Raw genomic sequence first — 18,312 nt, forward strand, 5'->3', positions numbered from 1 at the left:
GGTTGCTCCCTGTGCTCTTCTCTTGGATTTTGATGGTATCCTAACGTTTAGATCTTTCATCCATTTTGAATTTCTTTTTTGTGTCTGGTGTAAGAAAGTGGTCCAGTTTCATTCTTTTGCATGTTGCTGTCCAGGATTCCCAACACCATTCATTGAAGAGACTGTCTTTTTTCCATTGGATATTCTTTCCAGCTTTATCAAAGATTACCATATAGTTGTGGATCCATTTCTGGGTTTTCTCTTCTGTTCTATGTGTTCTGTTTTTGTGCCAGTACCATACTGTCTTGATGGCTAAACTTTGTAATATAGCTTGAAGTCTGGAATCATGATGCCTCCAAATTTGTTTTTCTTTTCCAGGATTGCTTTGGCTATTCAGAGTCTTTTGTGGTTCCATACAAATTTTAGAATTGTCTGTACTAGCACTGTGAAAAATGCTGTTGGTATTTTATTTTGTTTTATTTTATTGTTTATTTTTTGAGAGAGAGAGAAGGTGCAAGTGGGGGAGGCCAGAGAGAGAGAGGGAGACACAGAATCTGAAGCGGGCTCCATGCTCTGAGCTGTCAGCACAGAGCCCTACGCAGGGCTCAAATCCACAAACTGTGAGATCATGACCCGAGACGAAGTCGGATGCTTAACCGACTGAGCCACCCAGGTGCCCCAGCTGGTATTTTAATAGGGATTGCATTAAATGTGTAGATTGCTTTGGGTGGTATAGACATTTTAACAATATTTGTTCTTCCAATCCATGAGCATGGAATGTCTTCCTATTTCTTTGTGTCCTCAATTTTTTTTCATAAGTGTTCTATAGTTTTCAGAGTACAGATCTTTTACCTCTTTGGTTAGTTTTATTACTAGATATCTTATTGGTTTTGGTACAGTTATAAATAGGATTAATTTCTTGATATCTTTTTCTGATGCTTCATTATTGGTGTATAGAAATGCAACAGATTTCTGTACATTGATTTTATATCCTATGACTTTGCTAGATGCATGTTTCAGTTCTAGCAATTTTTTTGTGTGGAGTCTTTGGGGTTTTCTACATAGAGTATCATGTCGTCTGAAAATAGTGAAAGTCTGATTTCTGCCTTGCTGACTTGGGTGCCTTTCATTTATTTTTATTGTCTGGTTACTGAGGCCAAGACCGTCAGTACTATATGTTAAATATTAATGGTGAGAGTGGACATCGCTGTCCTGTTCCTGAGGAAAAAGGACTGTTCCTTTTTCTGTGAGGAAAAGCTCTCATTTTTTCCCCATTGAGGATTATATTAGCTGTGAGTCTTTCATATATGGCTTTATGATGTTGAGGTATGTTCCTTCTATACCTACTTTGTTGAGAGTTTTTATCAAGAATGGATGCTTTATTTTGTCAAATGTTTTTGCCACATCTATTGAGAGGATCATATGGTTCTTATCCTTTCTTTTATTAATGTGGTATATCACATTGATTGATTTGTGAATATTGAACCACACTGCAGCCCAGGAATAAATCCCACTTGATCATGGTGAATGACTATTTTAATGTACTGTTGGATTCAATTTGCTAGTATCTTGTTGAGAATTTTTGCATCCATGTTCATCAGGAATATTGACCTGTAATTCTCTTTTTTAGTGGGGTCTTTGTCTGGTTTTGGAATCAAGGTAATGCTGGCCTTGTAGAATGAGTCTGGAAGTTTTCCTTCTCTTTCTTTCTTTCTTTCTTTCTTTCTTTCTTTCTTTCTTTCTTTAACAGTTTGAGAAGAATAGGTATTAATTCTTCTTTAAATGTTTGGTAGAATTCCCCTCTGAAACCATCTGGCCCTGGACTTTTGTTGGGAGATTTTTTCATTACTGATTCAATTTCTTTGCTGGTTATGAGTCTGTTCAAGTTTTCTATTTCTTCTTATTTCAGTTTTGGTAGTTCACACGTTTCTAGGAATTTATCCATTCTTTCCAGATTGCTCAGTTTGTTGGCATATAATTTTTCATAATATTCTCTTCTTAAAAGATTTTTGAGAGAGAGAGAGAGCATGCAGGGTAGGGGCAGAGAGAGAGGGAGACAGAGACTCCAAAGCAGGCTCTGTACTGTCAGCACAGAGCCCAGTGTGAGGCTTGAACCCACGAACCGTGAGATCATGACCTGAGCTAAAACCAAGAGTCAGATGCTTAACTGCCTGAACCACCCAGGTGTCCCTATAATATTCTCTTATAATTGTATTTCTGTGGTGTTCCTTGTGATTTCTCCTCCTCATTTATGACTTCATTTGGGTCCTTTCTCTTTTCTTTTTGGTAAGTCTAGCTAGGAGGTTATCAATTTATTAATTCTTTCAAAAATCCAGCTCATTTCATTGATCTTTTCTACTACTTGTTATTGTTTCTATATTGTTTATTTCTGCTCCAATCTTTATTAATTTCCTTTTTCTGATGACTTTAGGCTTTATTTGCTGTTCCTTTGCTAGCTCCTTAAGGTGTAAGGTTAGGTTTTGTATTTGAGACTTTTCTTGCATCTTGAGGTAGACCTGTATTGCAATATACTTCCCTCTTAGGGCTGCCTTTGCTGCATCCCAAAGGTTTTGGACTGTTGTGTTTTCATTTTCTTTGGGGCTTCCATGTATTTTTTTTTTATAAGAAACAGAAAATTTGAGATAGTATCTAAAATAGAAAGCTCACTGGGTGGATTTAACAACAGATTGGAGATGACAGGAGAGTTTATGACCTGAAGCTAAATGAATACAATCATCCAATCAATAGAACAAAGAGGGGAAAAAAGATTGAAAAAAGAAATAAACAGCCTGAAGGATCTATGGGACAGTATCAAAAGGTCTAACATGTAGGTAAATGGAATGCTGAAAAAGAACAGAGTGGGCAATATATCTATATCTGTCTATCTGTCCATCCATCTGTGTGTGTGTGTGTGTGTGTGTGTGTGCAAGCATGTGTCCATATGTTTGAAGAAATAATGACCAAAAACTTCCCCAATTTGATGAAAATTGTAACTGCAGATTCAAGAACCTCAGTGAATTCCAATCAGGATAAATACAAAGAAAACCACACCAAGGCATAGTCTTGTCAGATGTTGAACACCAAAGATAAAGAGAAAACTTTAAAGGCAATTTAAGATAAAAAGGACATTACATATAAGAAACAATGATTCAAATTATTGTGGACTTCTCACCAGAAACAATGGTGATCAGAAGACATTAGAACAATATCTATGAAATCCTTTTAAAATTTGTCAACTCTGTATTCTGTGACCAGTGAACATATCCTTCAAAAATAATAGCAAAAAAAGACATTTCTATTAAACAACAGCACCAAAAAAAAACCTAACAATTTATTGCCAGTAGACCTACAGTTTAATAAATGCTAAAGGAAATATGTCAGGCTGAAGGGAAATAATATCCACTAAGACCTTAAACCTCAAAAAAAGGAGTGGAGAGGATGAGAATGGTAAACATGTGGATAAATATTAAATATTATTTTTTTTACTTTTTAAAGAATACATACAACTGCTTACAGCCAAAAATAGAATATAATATGTGATTTATAACATATGTAGATGCCATATATGTGACATCACTAGCATAAAAGATTGGTTTTAGAAGCACATGGACTATACCATGGAAAGGTGCATGTTTTATGTAAGTGACACAGTACTAATTGTAAGTAGACAGTGAAATGTTGAAGGCGTATTTCATAAATTCTAGAAGCCATTAAAAATATAATGCAAAAGATAGAGCCAAAATCCATTATATAAATGAAAATTGATTTCTTAAAAAAGTAATATATCTAGGCAGGAAAGGGGTGGATGGGGGTAGGGGAAGAAGGGACAAAAAGAAAGTAAATAGTAATATAAAAGACCCCAATCCAGATATGTCAATAATTCCATTAAACGTTAATGGATAAAACACTCCAATTAAAACACACAGATTATCAAAATGCATTTTAGAAAGTGCACTCAACTATATGTCTTCTACAAGAGATATGTTTTTAAATAGTGTCACAAATAAGTTGGAAGGAATCAGATGTAAAATAAAACATATGTAATAAAAACAGTAAGCACAAGAAAGCAAGAATGGCTGTGTTCATGCAAAGTAGACTTAAAGACAAAAGCTATGACCAGAGATCTTCAGGTGAGATACCGGCTTCTCTAAAGGCCCCTCCAGTGATGGGGTTTCCTATGCCCATAGCATCCTGGTCAGCTTGTGCCAAAGGCACTCCTTTTAGGTCAGTTATCCTTTGTAGAGCTACAAATCAAATGGAGTCAGCCCAGCTGAAGGTTTTTCACTTTGCTAAGCATGATGTTACATGACTGTTGGGGCAGCCCTATGGCAGCCATATCCCATGAGTCTTTTGGAAGGGAGAGGAGGAAGGAAGAGAAAACTATTTTTCCCAATGAAAAACAGATGTGTATGTCATATTTGCATAATGACTTATTCTTTTCAAAGTAAACTTAAAAGTTTAGGGAATTTCTACATGGATTTTTGGACTACTCCCACAAATAAGCAGTTTCCTCAGACTACTTCAGAATCCAAGACAGAAAGTGCTTACCAAGAATGTAAGAGAGGAGCAAGTTCGATATTGTGGCTTCTCCCTTGTATGGACAAGCCAGAACAGATGATGTCCTGCCCCTTGCTCAGTTACTTGGCCACTATTGTCCCCTGACCAGGAGAGCCCCGTTTTCATTCTTATATCAATTTTCAGATGTGGTCTTTTGTTTCGTTAACCATAGGAATGCAGAGGGGGAAGATCACCTGCGCAAGAGGGCCCTGCAACTGCCGTTCACCTTCACCACAGGGGAAGCCATCCTGTATGATAGCAGCCCCCTGAGCCCTCTGACTTCCCTCCCAGCCAGGAAGAGGATCCGGGCAAGGAAGGGCACCCCCACTGGTCAGGGCCCTGTGCACCCAGGCTCTCTTCTGGGAGCCATGATGCGGCAAGATGAATCCATGTATTTGTCCTGCGTGGTCCCAACCACCCAAGGCTCACCCTTGGAGAGGCAGGGGTCCAATGGCAGACATGAGGACAAGGAAGAGAAAGAGAAGGAGGAAGACCACTCCTTCCTGTCCCTCATTGAGACCCTGCTGGAGAAGGACACAGAAGAACAGCCTGATCTCTGCTCCACTCTCCAGCACCTGGGGGTCACTGACCTCAAGCAGTGTTTGTGGGAAGAGAGCCTTCTCAGGGCTGACTCAGGCCCTGCAGGGTCTCAGAACTTCCACCCACTGCCCTCCAGTCAGGGAGGGGGCTCCCACAGGGAAAAGGAAGTACTTTTTCATGACAGTGGAAATGTGGCATTGCCCCCACCAGCCAGCACAACTGTTCCACAGACCCTAAAGCCACAGCCTTCTCTGGGCTCAGGCCAGCTAACTGGGGAAGTAACTCCACCTCAGAACATGGGCACAGTGCCCAGCTGCCTTCACACACACACCCAGCATTTTTTCACCACTGGCCCTACATTCCAGAGCCCTCCACAGTGGCAGCCTCAGCACACCCAGGCAGCACCTTTAAATTTTGGGATATGCCAGAAACCAACAATATTTGACTTCAGCCCCCTCCCCGAGGCCTCCAGCCCCAGACAGCCTGCTCAGGTGTTTCAGCCAAACCACACATCTTTGCTCCCTTTAGGAGAAAATGTTGTCCCTGGACACCTGGATCAGCCAGACCCTGGTTTTCTTGATTTTTGCAAAGAACCTATGCTCTGGACAGCCTCACACAGTGGTCAGTGTCAAGGGCCCTTCATCTCCTCAGACCCTACCTCCTGGGGCACCCATCCCTCGGAGAGCATTTGGGATTCCCCCATCCAAGGCCAGCCAGTAATGGTCCCTGTGGAAGTGGAGGCAAGGCAGGCCCAGCCTGACCCCTTCCACCACCTGAGGTCAACCATGGCCAACTCATGCCCTCCATGGGCAGGGCCAGCCAGTGACATTCCTCCTGAATTGTGCTGTGGTTTGCCCCCATCTGTGCAGGGGGCACTAGGTACCCCAAAGGACACACTTGGGAGTCAAGAGCACCCACCCCACTCCTTGGTGGTGAGCCAGCTCTCGGGGAGCCCTGCCTGTCCTTCCCAGGAGCTCCTGAACAGACCCTTGGCTATGCAGGACTCTTACAGCATGGACTGCCCCTGCCCAGCTGCCAAGCAGCAGCAGTGGCTGCAGACCCAGGAGGCATACGGGCCAGTGAGAGAAAGATTTCCAAGTGTCCAGCACCTGGGTGGCTGCTCAAGAGATGCCATTCCCCCAACCCTGCAGCTGAGCCCCTTCCTGTCCTCCAAAAGCAGCTCCCCAGGTATAGGCAGCAGCCAATGCAAGAGCCCAGCTGAACCCACAAGGCGGAGCAAGGACAGACCGGTCATCCTAGCCCCAGGTGCTGTGGTGAAATCCCAGGTGCAGTCCAGCCCTGTTCTGCCTCCCTGCCATCCTGACCCTGCCTGCCCATCTACGTCTACGCAGGGCAGCCATGACCTCCAGCTCCAGGTAGGTGTTGGCAAGCAGGACCATGGGAATTTGGGGGTAGCAGGAAGGGGTGCTCCAAGTGCAGAGCTGCTGGCAGATCTGAATATGAGGAGGCATCAGCCCAGCTAGCCAGTATTGTTGGAAGATCCCCCAGCCCACCTGGGCCTAGGCACAGCATTGCTGTGAGGCTGCAGAGCAGGCACACATGGAGGGATTCTGCAAACATAGCAGGTCACTGTCAGTGTTGGTCAACTGAGGCCAGTGATGGTGGCAGGAGCAGCTTTACCCCTGGGAGTAGCCTGGTTATGACCTGGTAGGCCCTCCAGCTGTAGTCTGCTCCCACTCTGGTGTCTCTTGGGCCATCAATGAGCCACCTGGACACCTGCATGTAATTTAGCCCAGTTTTGGACACCCAGAGTTGGGTTGGTTGTAAGAATTTTGAATTTGATGCCCTTTTCTGCTGTGCTCCCCTCCTGGCACCATTTCCAATACCCAAAAGCAGGTTACCACAGGAGTGCTATTCATCGTCTGGTGCTACCAGGGAAGCAGGACCTCCACACACAGATTCTTCAAATAACTGTAGCATACACCCCCCAAAGCAGCTTTGGATGGAAGTCACACCAGCGGTGTTGTGGCCCCTCTGCCTCACACAGAGGAGCAGATGTGCCTTTCTGGTGATACAGGGATGCCCTTAGGGCTAAGAAGGAATGTGGTGTCCCTGAACCCCAGGTAGCCTCATAGGACTTCAGTAGGAGCTCCCCTCACTTCTCTGGATATTCTGCCCAGTCTCGTGTCACTCTGCCACCTCTCATTTCTGGGGTCTTCGTGCTCCTTCAGCTCACACCCCTTTTCAATTTTTTATTTTCCATCTGCCATAAGTTAGAAAATCAAAAGACCAAATTTGTTAGACTTATATCTGAAACCAAAATAATTCCTAATTAAAGCCTCAAATTTACATCTTTTGTAATCAAGTATCAGTTTTAGGGTCCTTGGATTAACCCTCGTGTTCTATAATTTTGTTCTAACTGTTCTAAATGTTTCTCATTTTCCCATGGCAGTGTTATCAAAACAAAGTGCACAGCACCAGAGCACCTGGGATTGCAAGCCTCAAAGGAAGCACGTTTTCCTCCAAATTCTGACTTAGGCCATATCGTGCTCTTCGCCCCTGTCTGTGAACGTGATTTGGAGCCTTAACTATTAACATTTTCCCTTGAATTGAAGTATCTTAAATTTTCATATTTCTGGGTCAATAGTTAACTGTTTTCTATGTGTAATTACACATATCTGAAACCTTATTCTCTGTATCCCAAAGATATGTGGGGTTTTTTTTCCTCATTTCATTCTGTGCACTTTATACTCAAGACACACACAGAATTCTCATCCTTGTTAGAAAAGTAACTTTTGATCCACAAAAATGTTCATAGGAAAGAGACATAATGGGCATCCAACCCCCTAGACACATTCCAACATTTGCCTTCACAATGACATTTCCAAGCTCAGAGCTGAGGCTCAGCCTCAGACAACCTATTTACAATCAGGGCCACCCAAACACATGGTTCTTACAGCACAATGACATGCTGAGAGCCACACGTGGAGAAGGGATGTGAGCCCTTTGGCCTAGACCCCTGAAAAGGGTTTGGCCTTCACCCAGTATCTAGGACACGGGAGAAGAGGGTCCTCTGTGGAGCCCATGTGCAGAAAGAATCGTGTCCTGCCTGAGAGGAAGGCATGGGGACGCTGTAGATGGAAGATCCAGACAGTGGTGCACCTTTGAGGCACAGAGTGCATGGACCTCAGTCTCCCAGCAGAGCAAACAGAAACACTGGCGGCCACTACTTCTCCTGCCATAAAGGACTCAGAACGGTCAAGACTCACAGTAGCACTTCCACTGACTTGTGAGGCTTCAACCACAGAACTCATTGTTCAGGAGCTGAATGGACGAAACATCATCAAGTACAACCGCCATTGGACTTGTTCACCACTGTCACCCAGAACCAGGCACACAGTGGGTGCTTAATGAATGGTAATAAACAAGTAGTCAGGAGTGGCCAGAGGGGCTGGCTATACTGGTTCACTCTTTTGTGGGGTGTGGCACACACTACCCTCTAGGGTACAGGGCTCCAACCAGCTCAAGGAACCAAGGGAGCTTCTTCCATTACAACTCAAGGGAAGGCCCAGAGACTCTGGCATAAAAATGACCAGAGGGGCCTCCACTGCTGCAGAGTTTGTAAGTTCAGACAGGGAGGGGCTGCACTAGGTTCCCGTCCAGGACCTTCACGGATCAGGAATATGCCCCCTCATTAGCCAAGGTCATGGAAACCACTCTTGGAGCTGGGGGAGGGGTCCCGCCAAGCACATGGGTTGACAGTGGGGTAGGGAGTTTCCTAGAGGGAATTTAGGGTTCTCTTCAGGGATTATCAGAGAAGATGCTATTGAAGGCATAAACAGAAAGTCCAATTCTGTCTGATTTAAACAGATCAGGGGTTGCTCCCCAGATAGAAGCCCAGTGCAGAAGAGAGTCTTTGGGATACTCCAGTGTTGCTGATGTTTCTCTCTGGTTCTTGGTGTTTCCCTGTGTAGTGTGTTTGCTTCACTCTGGACATGTGGCAGTTCCAGAGCCCAAACCACAGCCACAATGTGCCACACAGGAGTCTGTCCTTCCTTTCTGTGCCTCTCTTTCAAGAACAGGTAAAATTTCCCCAGAAGTTCCCAGCAATAACTTTTACTAACCTAAGATGAATCATGTGCCTTTGTGTGAACTAATCATGGAAGAAGAACACAGGGAGGATGGGGATGCCTGGGGTTTCTGGAATTTCCCAGGTAGATTTGGGAGGCCCAGAGCACAGCACTGGACCTGGGATCATCTCTCATTCCCGAGTTGCTACTCAGCAGAGGAGAGGTGACTGTACCATGGGTGGAGAGGCTTTCGGTACATAGGCAATTCATGAATCTTCTGAAGGCTTGGTGGGCTCTCTGTCTTTGCCATCTAATGATCTCTGATTCCTGCAGCTGAGCTAGGCCCACAGGTGGCCACAGGAAACACAGTAACACAGGGGCTGGAGTCTAGACAGACCCAACTCTAAGCATGAAGGCCTACGAAAGTCCAGGGCAGCTCTCACCCAGCTCTGACTGGAAAACCCAATATCACAAAGTATTGGTATTTATAGTTGGCCTAAGGACTCAGTGCAATTCCAGTCAAACTTGCCAGGTTTCTCGTAAAACTTGAAAAATTGATTCAAAAATATATAAGGCAGGGGTGCCTGGGTGGCTCAGTTGGTTAAGCATCTGACTCTTGACTTCGGCTCAGGTCATGATCTCATGGTCTGTGACTTCAAGGCCCACATTGGGCTCTGTGTTGACACCACCGAGCCTGCTTGGGAATCTCTCTTTCTCTGTCTCTCTCTGTCTCTGCCCCTCCCCTGCTTGCTCTTTAGCTCTCTCTCAAAATAAATAAAAATAAACTTTAAAAATCTTTAAAATGTATAAGGCAGATGAAGGACCAAGATTAATCAAGATATCTAGTCATAAAGAAGAACAAAAGGCTATAGTTGCCATATTGCCTGTCAAGGCTTTCATAAAGCACAACAATGAAGAGACTATGGTATTGGTGCGCAGTCACACAGAGCAGAGGAACAGATCAGGAGCCCAGAAATAGACCACACATCCAGGAACTCATATGCCAGAAGGGATCAGAACTACAGTTCTGAATAGAACTGGTTTATTCTAGTGTACCTGGAAGTCTCACAGATCTGACTCCTGCTTCAACAGTATTTGGATGGAGCAGACCCAGGAACTCCCCTTCTTCCAGTCTCCACTCATCCTCCAAACTTTTTTCCAGTGGCAACCTTCAGAGCCATCTTCTCAGCACTCTCTGCCTTCAGGACCAGTCAGCACCCTACTTTGAGCTAGCTCCTTATTACCAATAAACCATGAGCTCCTAGGTTTGTCAGAATTATTCCCCCATGGTGGGGTGTCAACCACCTCACCAACATGCATCTGTGGCCCTCCAGTACCTATCTCTCTCTAGGCTTCTATTTCTACTATGAAGACATGGCTCTGGAGGGCATGGGCCACTTCTGCAAGTTGGCTGAGGAGAAGCCCAAAGACACTGAGCATCTCTGGAAGATGCAAAACCAGCATGGCAGCTGCATCCTCTTCTAGGACATATGAGCTGTCCCAAGATGAGTGGAGTAAAACCCTGGATACCATGGAAGCTGCCCTGGCTCTGGAGAAGAACCTGAACCAGGCCCTTTTGGGTCTGCATCCCCTGGATTCTGCCCGCGCAGACCCCTGTCTCTGTGACTTCCTGGAAAGCCACTTCCTGAATGAGGAGGTAAAACTTATCAAGAGGATGGAGACCACCTGACTCACTTCTAGCAGGCTGGCTGGCCCCAGGCTGGGTTGGGCAAGGATCCCTTCAAAAGCCTCACCATCAAGCATGACTAGCAGCCTCTGGAGCCCCACCGCCTTTGAGGGGCCCCTCTGGTAATCCTCTGGTGCCAGGGCTTCTGCTTGAGCTTCTCTATGCAACTACTAGGCAATTTTTTTAACCACCCTGGAATGCTCTACCAAGTCACAGACCAAATGGAAGCAATAAAACAATAAAGCTTTTTGCAGGGGAAAAAAAAAAAAGCTATAGTGGACAGATAGGTCATTCAACAATGGAGCTAAAATGATTGGTTATCCATATGGAAGATAATAAAATCGGGTCTTAGTCTTATGGAGCAGATAATTAATAAAGTCTAAATGGAGCAGATCATTAGGAAAAGCAAAAGTTTCAGCATTTTATTTATTTTTTTAGGCATTTACTTCTGAGAGAGAGAAAGAGAGCACTAACATATGGGGGGAGGGACAGAGAAAGAGGGAGACACTGAATCCAAAGCAGGCTCCAGGCTCAGAGCTGTCAGCACAGAGCCGGAAGCAGGGCTTGAACTCACGAACCACGAGATCATGACCTGAGCTGAAGTTGGACACGTAACCACTTGAGCCACCCAGGCAACCCAAAAGTTTCAGCATTTTAGAAAAAACTATAAGAGATTATATTTATGACCTCAGGATAGGAAAGAATTTCTTAAACAAGACATAAAGAGCAAAAGCAAAAACAAAAAAAAAGGAAAGAATTGGTAAATACTTTTTAAATACATTAAAAATTAGTAACCTTTATTCATAAAATATGCCACTTGAAATGGAAAGACAAATAAAAACAAACTATTGGGACTAACACCAAAATTAAAAGCTTTTGCACAGAAGAAAAAACTATCAACAAAAGGCAACCTACTGAATGGAAGAAGATAGTTGCAAATGATATCGCCAATAAGAGGTTAATATCCAAAATATATAAAGAACTCCATACAATTCACCACCAAAAAAAAACCCAATTTAGAAATGGGCAGAGGACCTGGACAGACTTTTCTCCAAAGAAGACATACAGATGACTAACAGACACATGAAAAGATGATCAACGTCACTCGTCATCAGGGAAATGCAAATCAAAACCACAACTAGATATCACCTCACGCCAGTCAGAATGGCTAGAATCAAAAAGACAAGAAATAAGGATGTTGGCCAGGATATGGAGAAAAGGAAACCCTTGTTGGTAAACAGAGTTGGGTTTTCTGTTTATGATTTCCAACAGCAGCTGGGAATGCAAACCGGTGCAGCCACTGTGGAAAACAGTGTGGAGATTCCTCAAAAAAATTAAAAATAGATCTACCCTATGATCCAGTAATTCCACTGCCCAGGTCAAGGAAGTACAGAGAGCTGAAAAGAGGATGAACCCAAAGGGGTGGAATATATTAGACTCTACTGGTGAGAGTTTACATTGTTATAAATTTGGAAAAGAATTCAAATTTGCAAAATAATTATCGGTGAAGTTGAACAAGTGCACACTACTCTTCCTAGATACACAAAAGAAGATAAATGATTGCACAGATATATTGTGAGATATTTACAGATATTGTGGTGGCTGCAAAATCCTTGAGACACCAACAAGGCAAGCAAATTCTGTAATAGCCATATGATGGGATACTGCATTCATCAATGGAAACTAATGCATGCATTAACATGGGTGAATTTCAAGACATAATGTCAGATAAAACATGTAAATTGTAGAAGAATACACATAGTATGATACCATTTATATAAAGTTTAAAATAATTAAAATGAAACTATTTTATTAACAATACACACACATGTATTAAAGAATGATAAAGCCTAAATATCAAAACTGTGGGGGCAGGGGGTGAAAACAAAAAGCAAAAAATAGGATGTGATTGGGAGGGGCGAGCACGGTGTTCCCAATATTGGTAATGTTCTGTTTCTCTCACCAGTGGTGGGCTCATGGGTGTCCTTTTATTATTCGTGGGTATGTATGATGCTCCATAACATTAAAAATACTTTTTAAAATTCTCCCTATGCTTCTATTGTGAAAGGGACCAGTTACATAAAATGGCACTTCCCAAAGTGTGGGATCCTCAGGATGTGATGTAGGGGGTCTTGTTAATATCCAGGATAATCCCCCAGTGTGGTTCTGTGAAGTCCGTAATGCCATAAACATCTATTCTTGTAAGCAGAAACTAGGGCTCAGCTGGGTACTTTCCCAGTAATAGTACCTAGATGGAACAGCATTATTTTATTTTTACATTATTTAGGAGGTCTTGCTTATCTATTCATGGCAAGGCATATATTTTTTCCATTTTAAAAAAAGAATTCTACCCCCAGGAAAACGTTGACTTTTCCCCTTATTCTTTTACTAAGTACAACTGAAAGCCCTAAACATTATGTATAAGACACACATTTTTAAAAAGGCTGAAGTGGAGAGAATAAGACAGAACAACTAGAAACATTAGACCCCAAGGGATAACACAGCACTGAGTTACCTGTTTTGTTTGGTTGTTGGTTGGGTTGGGTTTTATTGTTTTTGTTTGTTTGTTTGTTTGTTTGTTTAATGTATCCCAGACTTGGAGCTGAAGAAGCCAACTGAAAACACCAATGAGCACGACTAAGAGAGGTCCAATAAAAACTGGCTCTCTCTAATCAAGTAACCAGAAGGCGGACCACCTAGCAAAACAGAAAACCTTTAGATATGATTTCTGTACTCCACCCAAACACCACAGAAAATACTGTGACCCATAGTCAATCATATGAGCAAAGAACAAGACTTTCACCGTCTCCAGGCAGTACAAACCCTCCGCCAGGGTGCAGTCACAGAATACCAAGTAGGGAGCCAGGACTTTTGCTCCAGTGGGCACTAACAAGACCCAAGACCCAGCAGTGTCAGTGGAGACCAGATGGGAAGCAGTGACAAGCCACTCCAACCCCACTCAGCCAGAGGTATTAGTAGAGGCTTTGAGGGGAGCCAGAACTCTCATCCTTGCCCTGACAGCAAGAACCTCTTCCTCAGTGTCAATGGTGGCCAAGTGTGGAACCTAGACCTCTACACCCACCTGGCTGTAACAAGGCAGGGTTCCCACTTCCCCTGCTAGAGCAGTGTCAGGAGAAGCCAGCTAAAATAGAAGATCTAAATTAAGATCCAGAGTCTCATAACATAATACCCCAAATATCCAAATTTCAGTTGAAAATAAATTGTCATACCAAGAACCAAGGAGAGCCCAACTTGAATGAAAAAAGATAATCAATAGATGCCAACACAAGGTGACAGACATGTTAGAGTCACCTGCAAAGAACTACTGGGTATTTATCCAAAGGATACAAAAATGCTGAATACATTGTCCAAATGTCCATAAACTGCTGAATGGATAAAGAGGATGTGGCATGCATATATATATATATATATATATATATATATATATATATATATATAGTGAAATATTATTCAGCAATCAAAAAGAATGAAATCTTGCCACTGCAACAACATGGATGGAACTAGAATATATTATGCTAAGCAAATAAGTCAATCAGAGAAAGACAAATGTAATATGATTTCACTCCTAAGAGGAATTTAAAACAAAACAGATGAACATAGGGGAATGGAAGGAAAAATAAAATAAGATAAAAAGAGGCAAACCGTAAGAGACTCTTTTTAAAAAATGTTTATTTATTTTGAGAGAGTGTGCTATCTGTGAAGGGGCAGAGAGAGGGAGAGAGAGAATCCCAAGGAGGCTCCATGCTGCCAGCACAGAGCTGCATGCAGGACTTGAACTCATGAACCGTGAGAATGGGACCTGCACCAAAATCAAGAGTTGGATGCTTAACCAACTGAGCCATGCGGCACCCCTGTAAGAGACTCTTAAACAGTAAGAGACTCTTAAACATAGAGAACAAACTGAGGGTTGCTGGAGGGGAGGTTGGTGAGGGGGTGGGCTAGATGGGTGAAGACATTAAGGAAGGCACTTGTTGGGATGAGCACAGGGTGTTATATGTAAGTGATGAATCACTATATTCTACTCCTGAAACCAATACGACACCATATGTTAGCTAACTTGAATCTAAGTATTTTTTAAGTTTGTAGGGGGGAAAATGAATTGCCTGCAAAGATTTGAAAGGAACCAGCAAAAAAAAAAATGCTTCAGTGAACAATTACCAAAACACATGAAACAAATAAAAAAATAGAAAGTCTCAGCAAAGAAACAAAAAATAAAGAAAAATAAAAAATTTTAGAACAAGAAAATATAATACATTACTGCAATAAATTCCATGGATGGACTCAACAACAAGGGAGTGAAAAAACCAAGCATCAATGAACTGGAAGATAGAACAAGAGAAATTACCCAATCTAAACAGCAGAGAGAAAATAGATTGGGGAAAAAAAGGGGGGAGGGGGGGAGCAGAACCTCAGGGACTTAGGGAACTATAATAAAAGCTCTAGCACGTGTGCCATCAGAGTTGAACAAAGGAGGAGGGGAGGGCTGAAAAAGTACTCAAAGAAATAATGGCTGAAAACTGCCCAAATTTGGCAAAACACATAAACCTGTAGATTCAAGAGCAGAGAAAAACCAAAAGTGATAAACTCAAAGAAATCCCCACCAATATACATCATGGCAAAATTTCTGAAAATTAAAAAAAAAGAAGAAGTCTCGAAGCATCAGCTGAGAGATGGCACCTACCTGTGGGAGGGATCACTATGAATGACAGTGATTTCTTGTCAGAAATCATGGAGGTAAGAACAAGGTAGCACTGCCTTTCCAATGGTTGAAAGAAAAGAATTGTCAATCCAAATCCCTGTCCAGCAAAAAATATCATTCAGAAATAAAGAAGAAATCAAGACATTTTCAAATGAAGGGAAATTAAGAGAATTTGTCACCAACAGAACTACCCTTTATAAAATTGGCTGAGGGGCACCTGGGTGGTTCAGTCAGTTGAGCATCAGATTCTTGATTTTGGCTCAGGTCATGATCCCAGGGTCATGGGATCAAGCCCCACGCTGAGCATGGAGCCTGCTTAAGATTCTCTTTCTTTCCAATGAAATCCTGCCATGTGCAACAACATGGATGGAACTGGAAGGTATTATGCTAAGTGAAATAAGTCAGTCAAAGACAGATATCATGTTTTCACTCATAAGTGGAATTGAGAAACTTAACAGAAGACCATGGGGGAAGGGAAGGGGTAAAAATAGTTTCAAACAGAGAAGGAAGCAAACCATAGGAGACCCTTAAATACACAGAACAAAGTTAGGGTTGATGGGGGCAGTTTGGGGGGGGGATGGTGACAGGAACTGAGGAGGGCACTTCTTGGGATGAGCACTGGGTGTTGTATGCAAGCGATAAATCACAGGTATCTACCCCCAAGACCAAGAGCACATTGTATACACTGTATGTTAGCTAACTTAACAATAAATTTGTTAAAAAAACAAATTAAAAAAAAATTCTCTTTCCCTCTACCCCTCTCCCCTGCTCATGCTCTCACTCTCTCTCTCTCTAAAATAATAACAAAATTTTAAACTGAAAAAAAAAATTTAACTGGCTGAAAATCATGCTCTAAAGAGAAAGGACACAATAACAAAGGAAACTGTAACACCAGAAGGAAGAAAGAACATGGCAAAGAGTAAGGGTAAATTAAATAGATATTCTCATCATGAATCATCTAAATTAGGTCTGGCAGTTGAAGCAAAAGTATAACACTATCTGAAATGCTTTCTACCTTAATTAATATGGAGGAAATATTCAAGATAACTATATTATAAATAAGGAAGTATAAAAGAACATAAAGAAATGTAAGTTTTCAGGGAGACTGAGTGGCTCAGTCAGTTTAGTGTTCTTTCCTGAAGGCCTGAGAACCAAGAGAACCAATGGTGTAGCTTGATTCTGAATTTGAGTCTGCAGGCAGGAGAGGACCAATGCCCTGCCTCATAAGCAGGCAGAGAACAGATTCTCCCTTCCCTTTCTCAGCCTTTTTCTTCTATTCTGGTCTTCAATTAATTGGATGAGGCTTACTCATATTGGGGAGAGCAATCTGCTTTACTCTGTCTACCAAATCAAATGTTAATATCATTCAGAATCACCCTCACAGACACACCTAGAATAATGTTGAACTAAATATCTGAGTACCCCACAGTCAAGTTTATATGAAGAACACTGTAGGTAAATCAAACTGGAATTTTAAAAATTGTTCAAGTAATCCACATGAAGGCATGAAAACAGAGGAAACAAAACAAAAATAAAATAGTAGACATAAGCACTAATATATAAATAACTACACGAAATATAAATGGTCCGAATAAATGAATGAAAAGACAGACTGGTAGACTGGATTAGAAAACATGATTCAACTGTATGCTGTCTACAGGAAACTCACTTCAAATATAGTAATATAGGCAGGTTGAAAGTAAAAGGATACAAAAATGCATCATGAAAATATCAACATAAGAAAATAAGAGTGGCCATATTAGTATCAGATAAAGTAGACTTCGCAGCAAAGAAAATCATGGTCCCCACGATCAGTGGGTGCAGCATGCCCCCATGGAAGGGGTCTGTCCCAGGCTGCCTCTTTAAAGTCTCCTCAGCAGGAGATGAGGAGTGGGGCTGGAGCCCGTCCTACACTGGGAAGAGGGCACCACGGACCCCTGATCCCACTGGCTTGTCTTCAGAGCAGGGATAGGATGCAGGCTTCTGGGCACCTGTGCTAATCAGCCTGTGACCTGCCCCGTCCCCACCCAGGGCTATGCCTTCTCCCAAACCCACGACCTCTCCCACCAGTGGTTTCCTGGGAACTCGAGGCCCCTTGTTTTCCTGTGGGGCTGGCACTTGTCTCCATAGCCTTGTCTATCTAGCAGGAACACAGCCCAAGCCTGTGGGCTACCACGTGTGTCCTTCATCTGACCCCTGACAAAACACTGACGTGCCACGTTATTTCCCAGACAATGCTTTGAAACGGGCAGGGAATATCTGAGTCCCACTTGATCTGCTGAAACAAAAGCACAGCCAGGCTACTGGTGCACCCCGCTCTCGGAGACGCCCTGAGATGCTGCCGCAACAACTCTGGGCTCAGGATGTAGGAAAATGAGTCACCTAGCCCAGAGAGCTGCACCCAGGGAGGGGGATTGTGATGGGCAGCTGGGCATCCACTGGCCTTGATGGGCCCAAGTGAGCATAGACCATGATCCTGTTCATCCAGGGGGGTTGCTGCATCTCCTGTGAAGACAGATCTGCCCACCATTCCATAAACCCAGCTCTTGCCAGGTCCCGGAAGAGTACAAGAGGAAATGACAGGGCTTCCTGCGCTATCAGGGTCAGGCTCAAGGCCAAGGGGAGGAGGGCTTATGGCTGTAGGCTCTGTCTCCTGCTGCTCCCTCAGCCTCTCTCTTTCATATAAACTTCAACCTGTGCCCTTAGCAAGGTAAGCACAGCCACCCGGGTGCACCTCACAACAGCAGAAAAGGGTGGGCCTCCCCCCCGGACCTCCCCCAACAGGCCAGAGCCACATG

The 18,312-nt window shown here is 43.1% G+C and overlaps 1 protein-coding gene and 1 pseudogene across 1 annotated transcript in view; both read left to right on the forward strand.

The window, feature by feature from the left end:
• Positions 1-8,485, forward strand: part of LOC109258113 (aryl hydrocarbon receptor-like) — a 65,856-nt gene extending 57,371 nt beyond the window's left edge. Inside the window, exons 10-11 of the mRNA XM_019434704.2 lie at positions 4,709-6,452; positions 7,490-8,485. Of these exons, the coding sequence (XP_019290249.2) occupies positions 4,709-6,452; positions 7,490-7,570 (1,825 nt within the window). The 3' untranslated portion in view covers positions 7,571-8,485. The remainder of the gene's footprint in view (positions 1-4,708; positions 6,453-7,489) is intronic.
• Positions 8,486-10,360: 1,875 nt separating this feature from the next.
• LOC128777209 (ferritin light chain-like) lies at positions 10,361-12,132 on the forward strand (annotated as a pseudogene).
• Positions 12,133-18,312: the final 6,180 nt, after the last annotated feature.

The sequence above is a fragment of the Panthera pardus genome, unplaced genomic scaffold (assembly GCF_024362965.1).
Source record: "Panthera pardus isolate Hobbes unplaced genomic scaffold, ASM2436296v1 HiC_scaffold_16, whole genome shotgun sequence".
In the NCBI taxonomy this organism is placed as follows: Eukaryota; Metazoa; Chordata; class Mammalia; order Carnivora; family Felidae; genus Panthera; species Panthera pardus.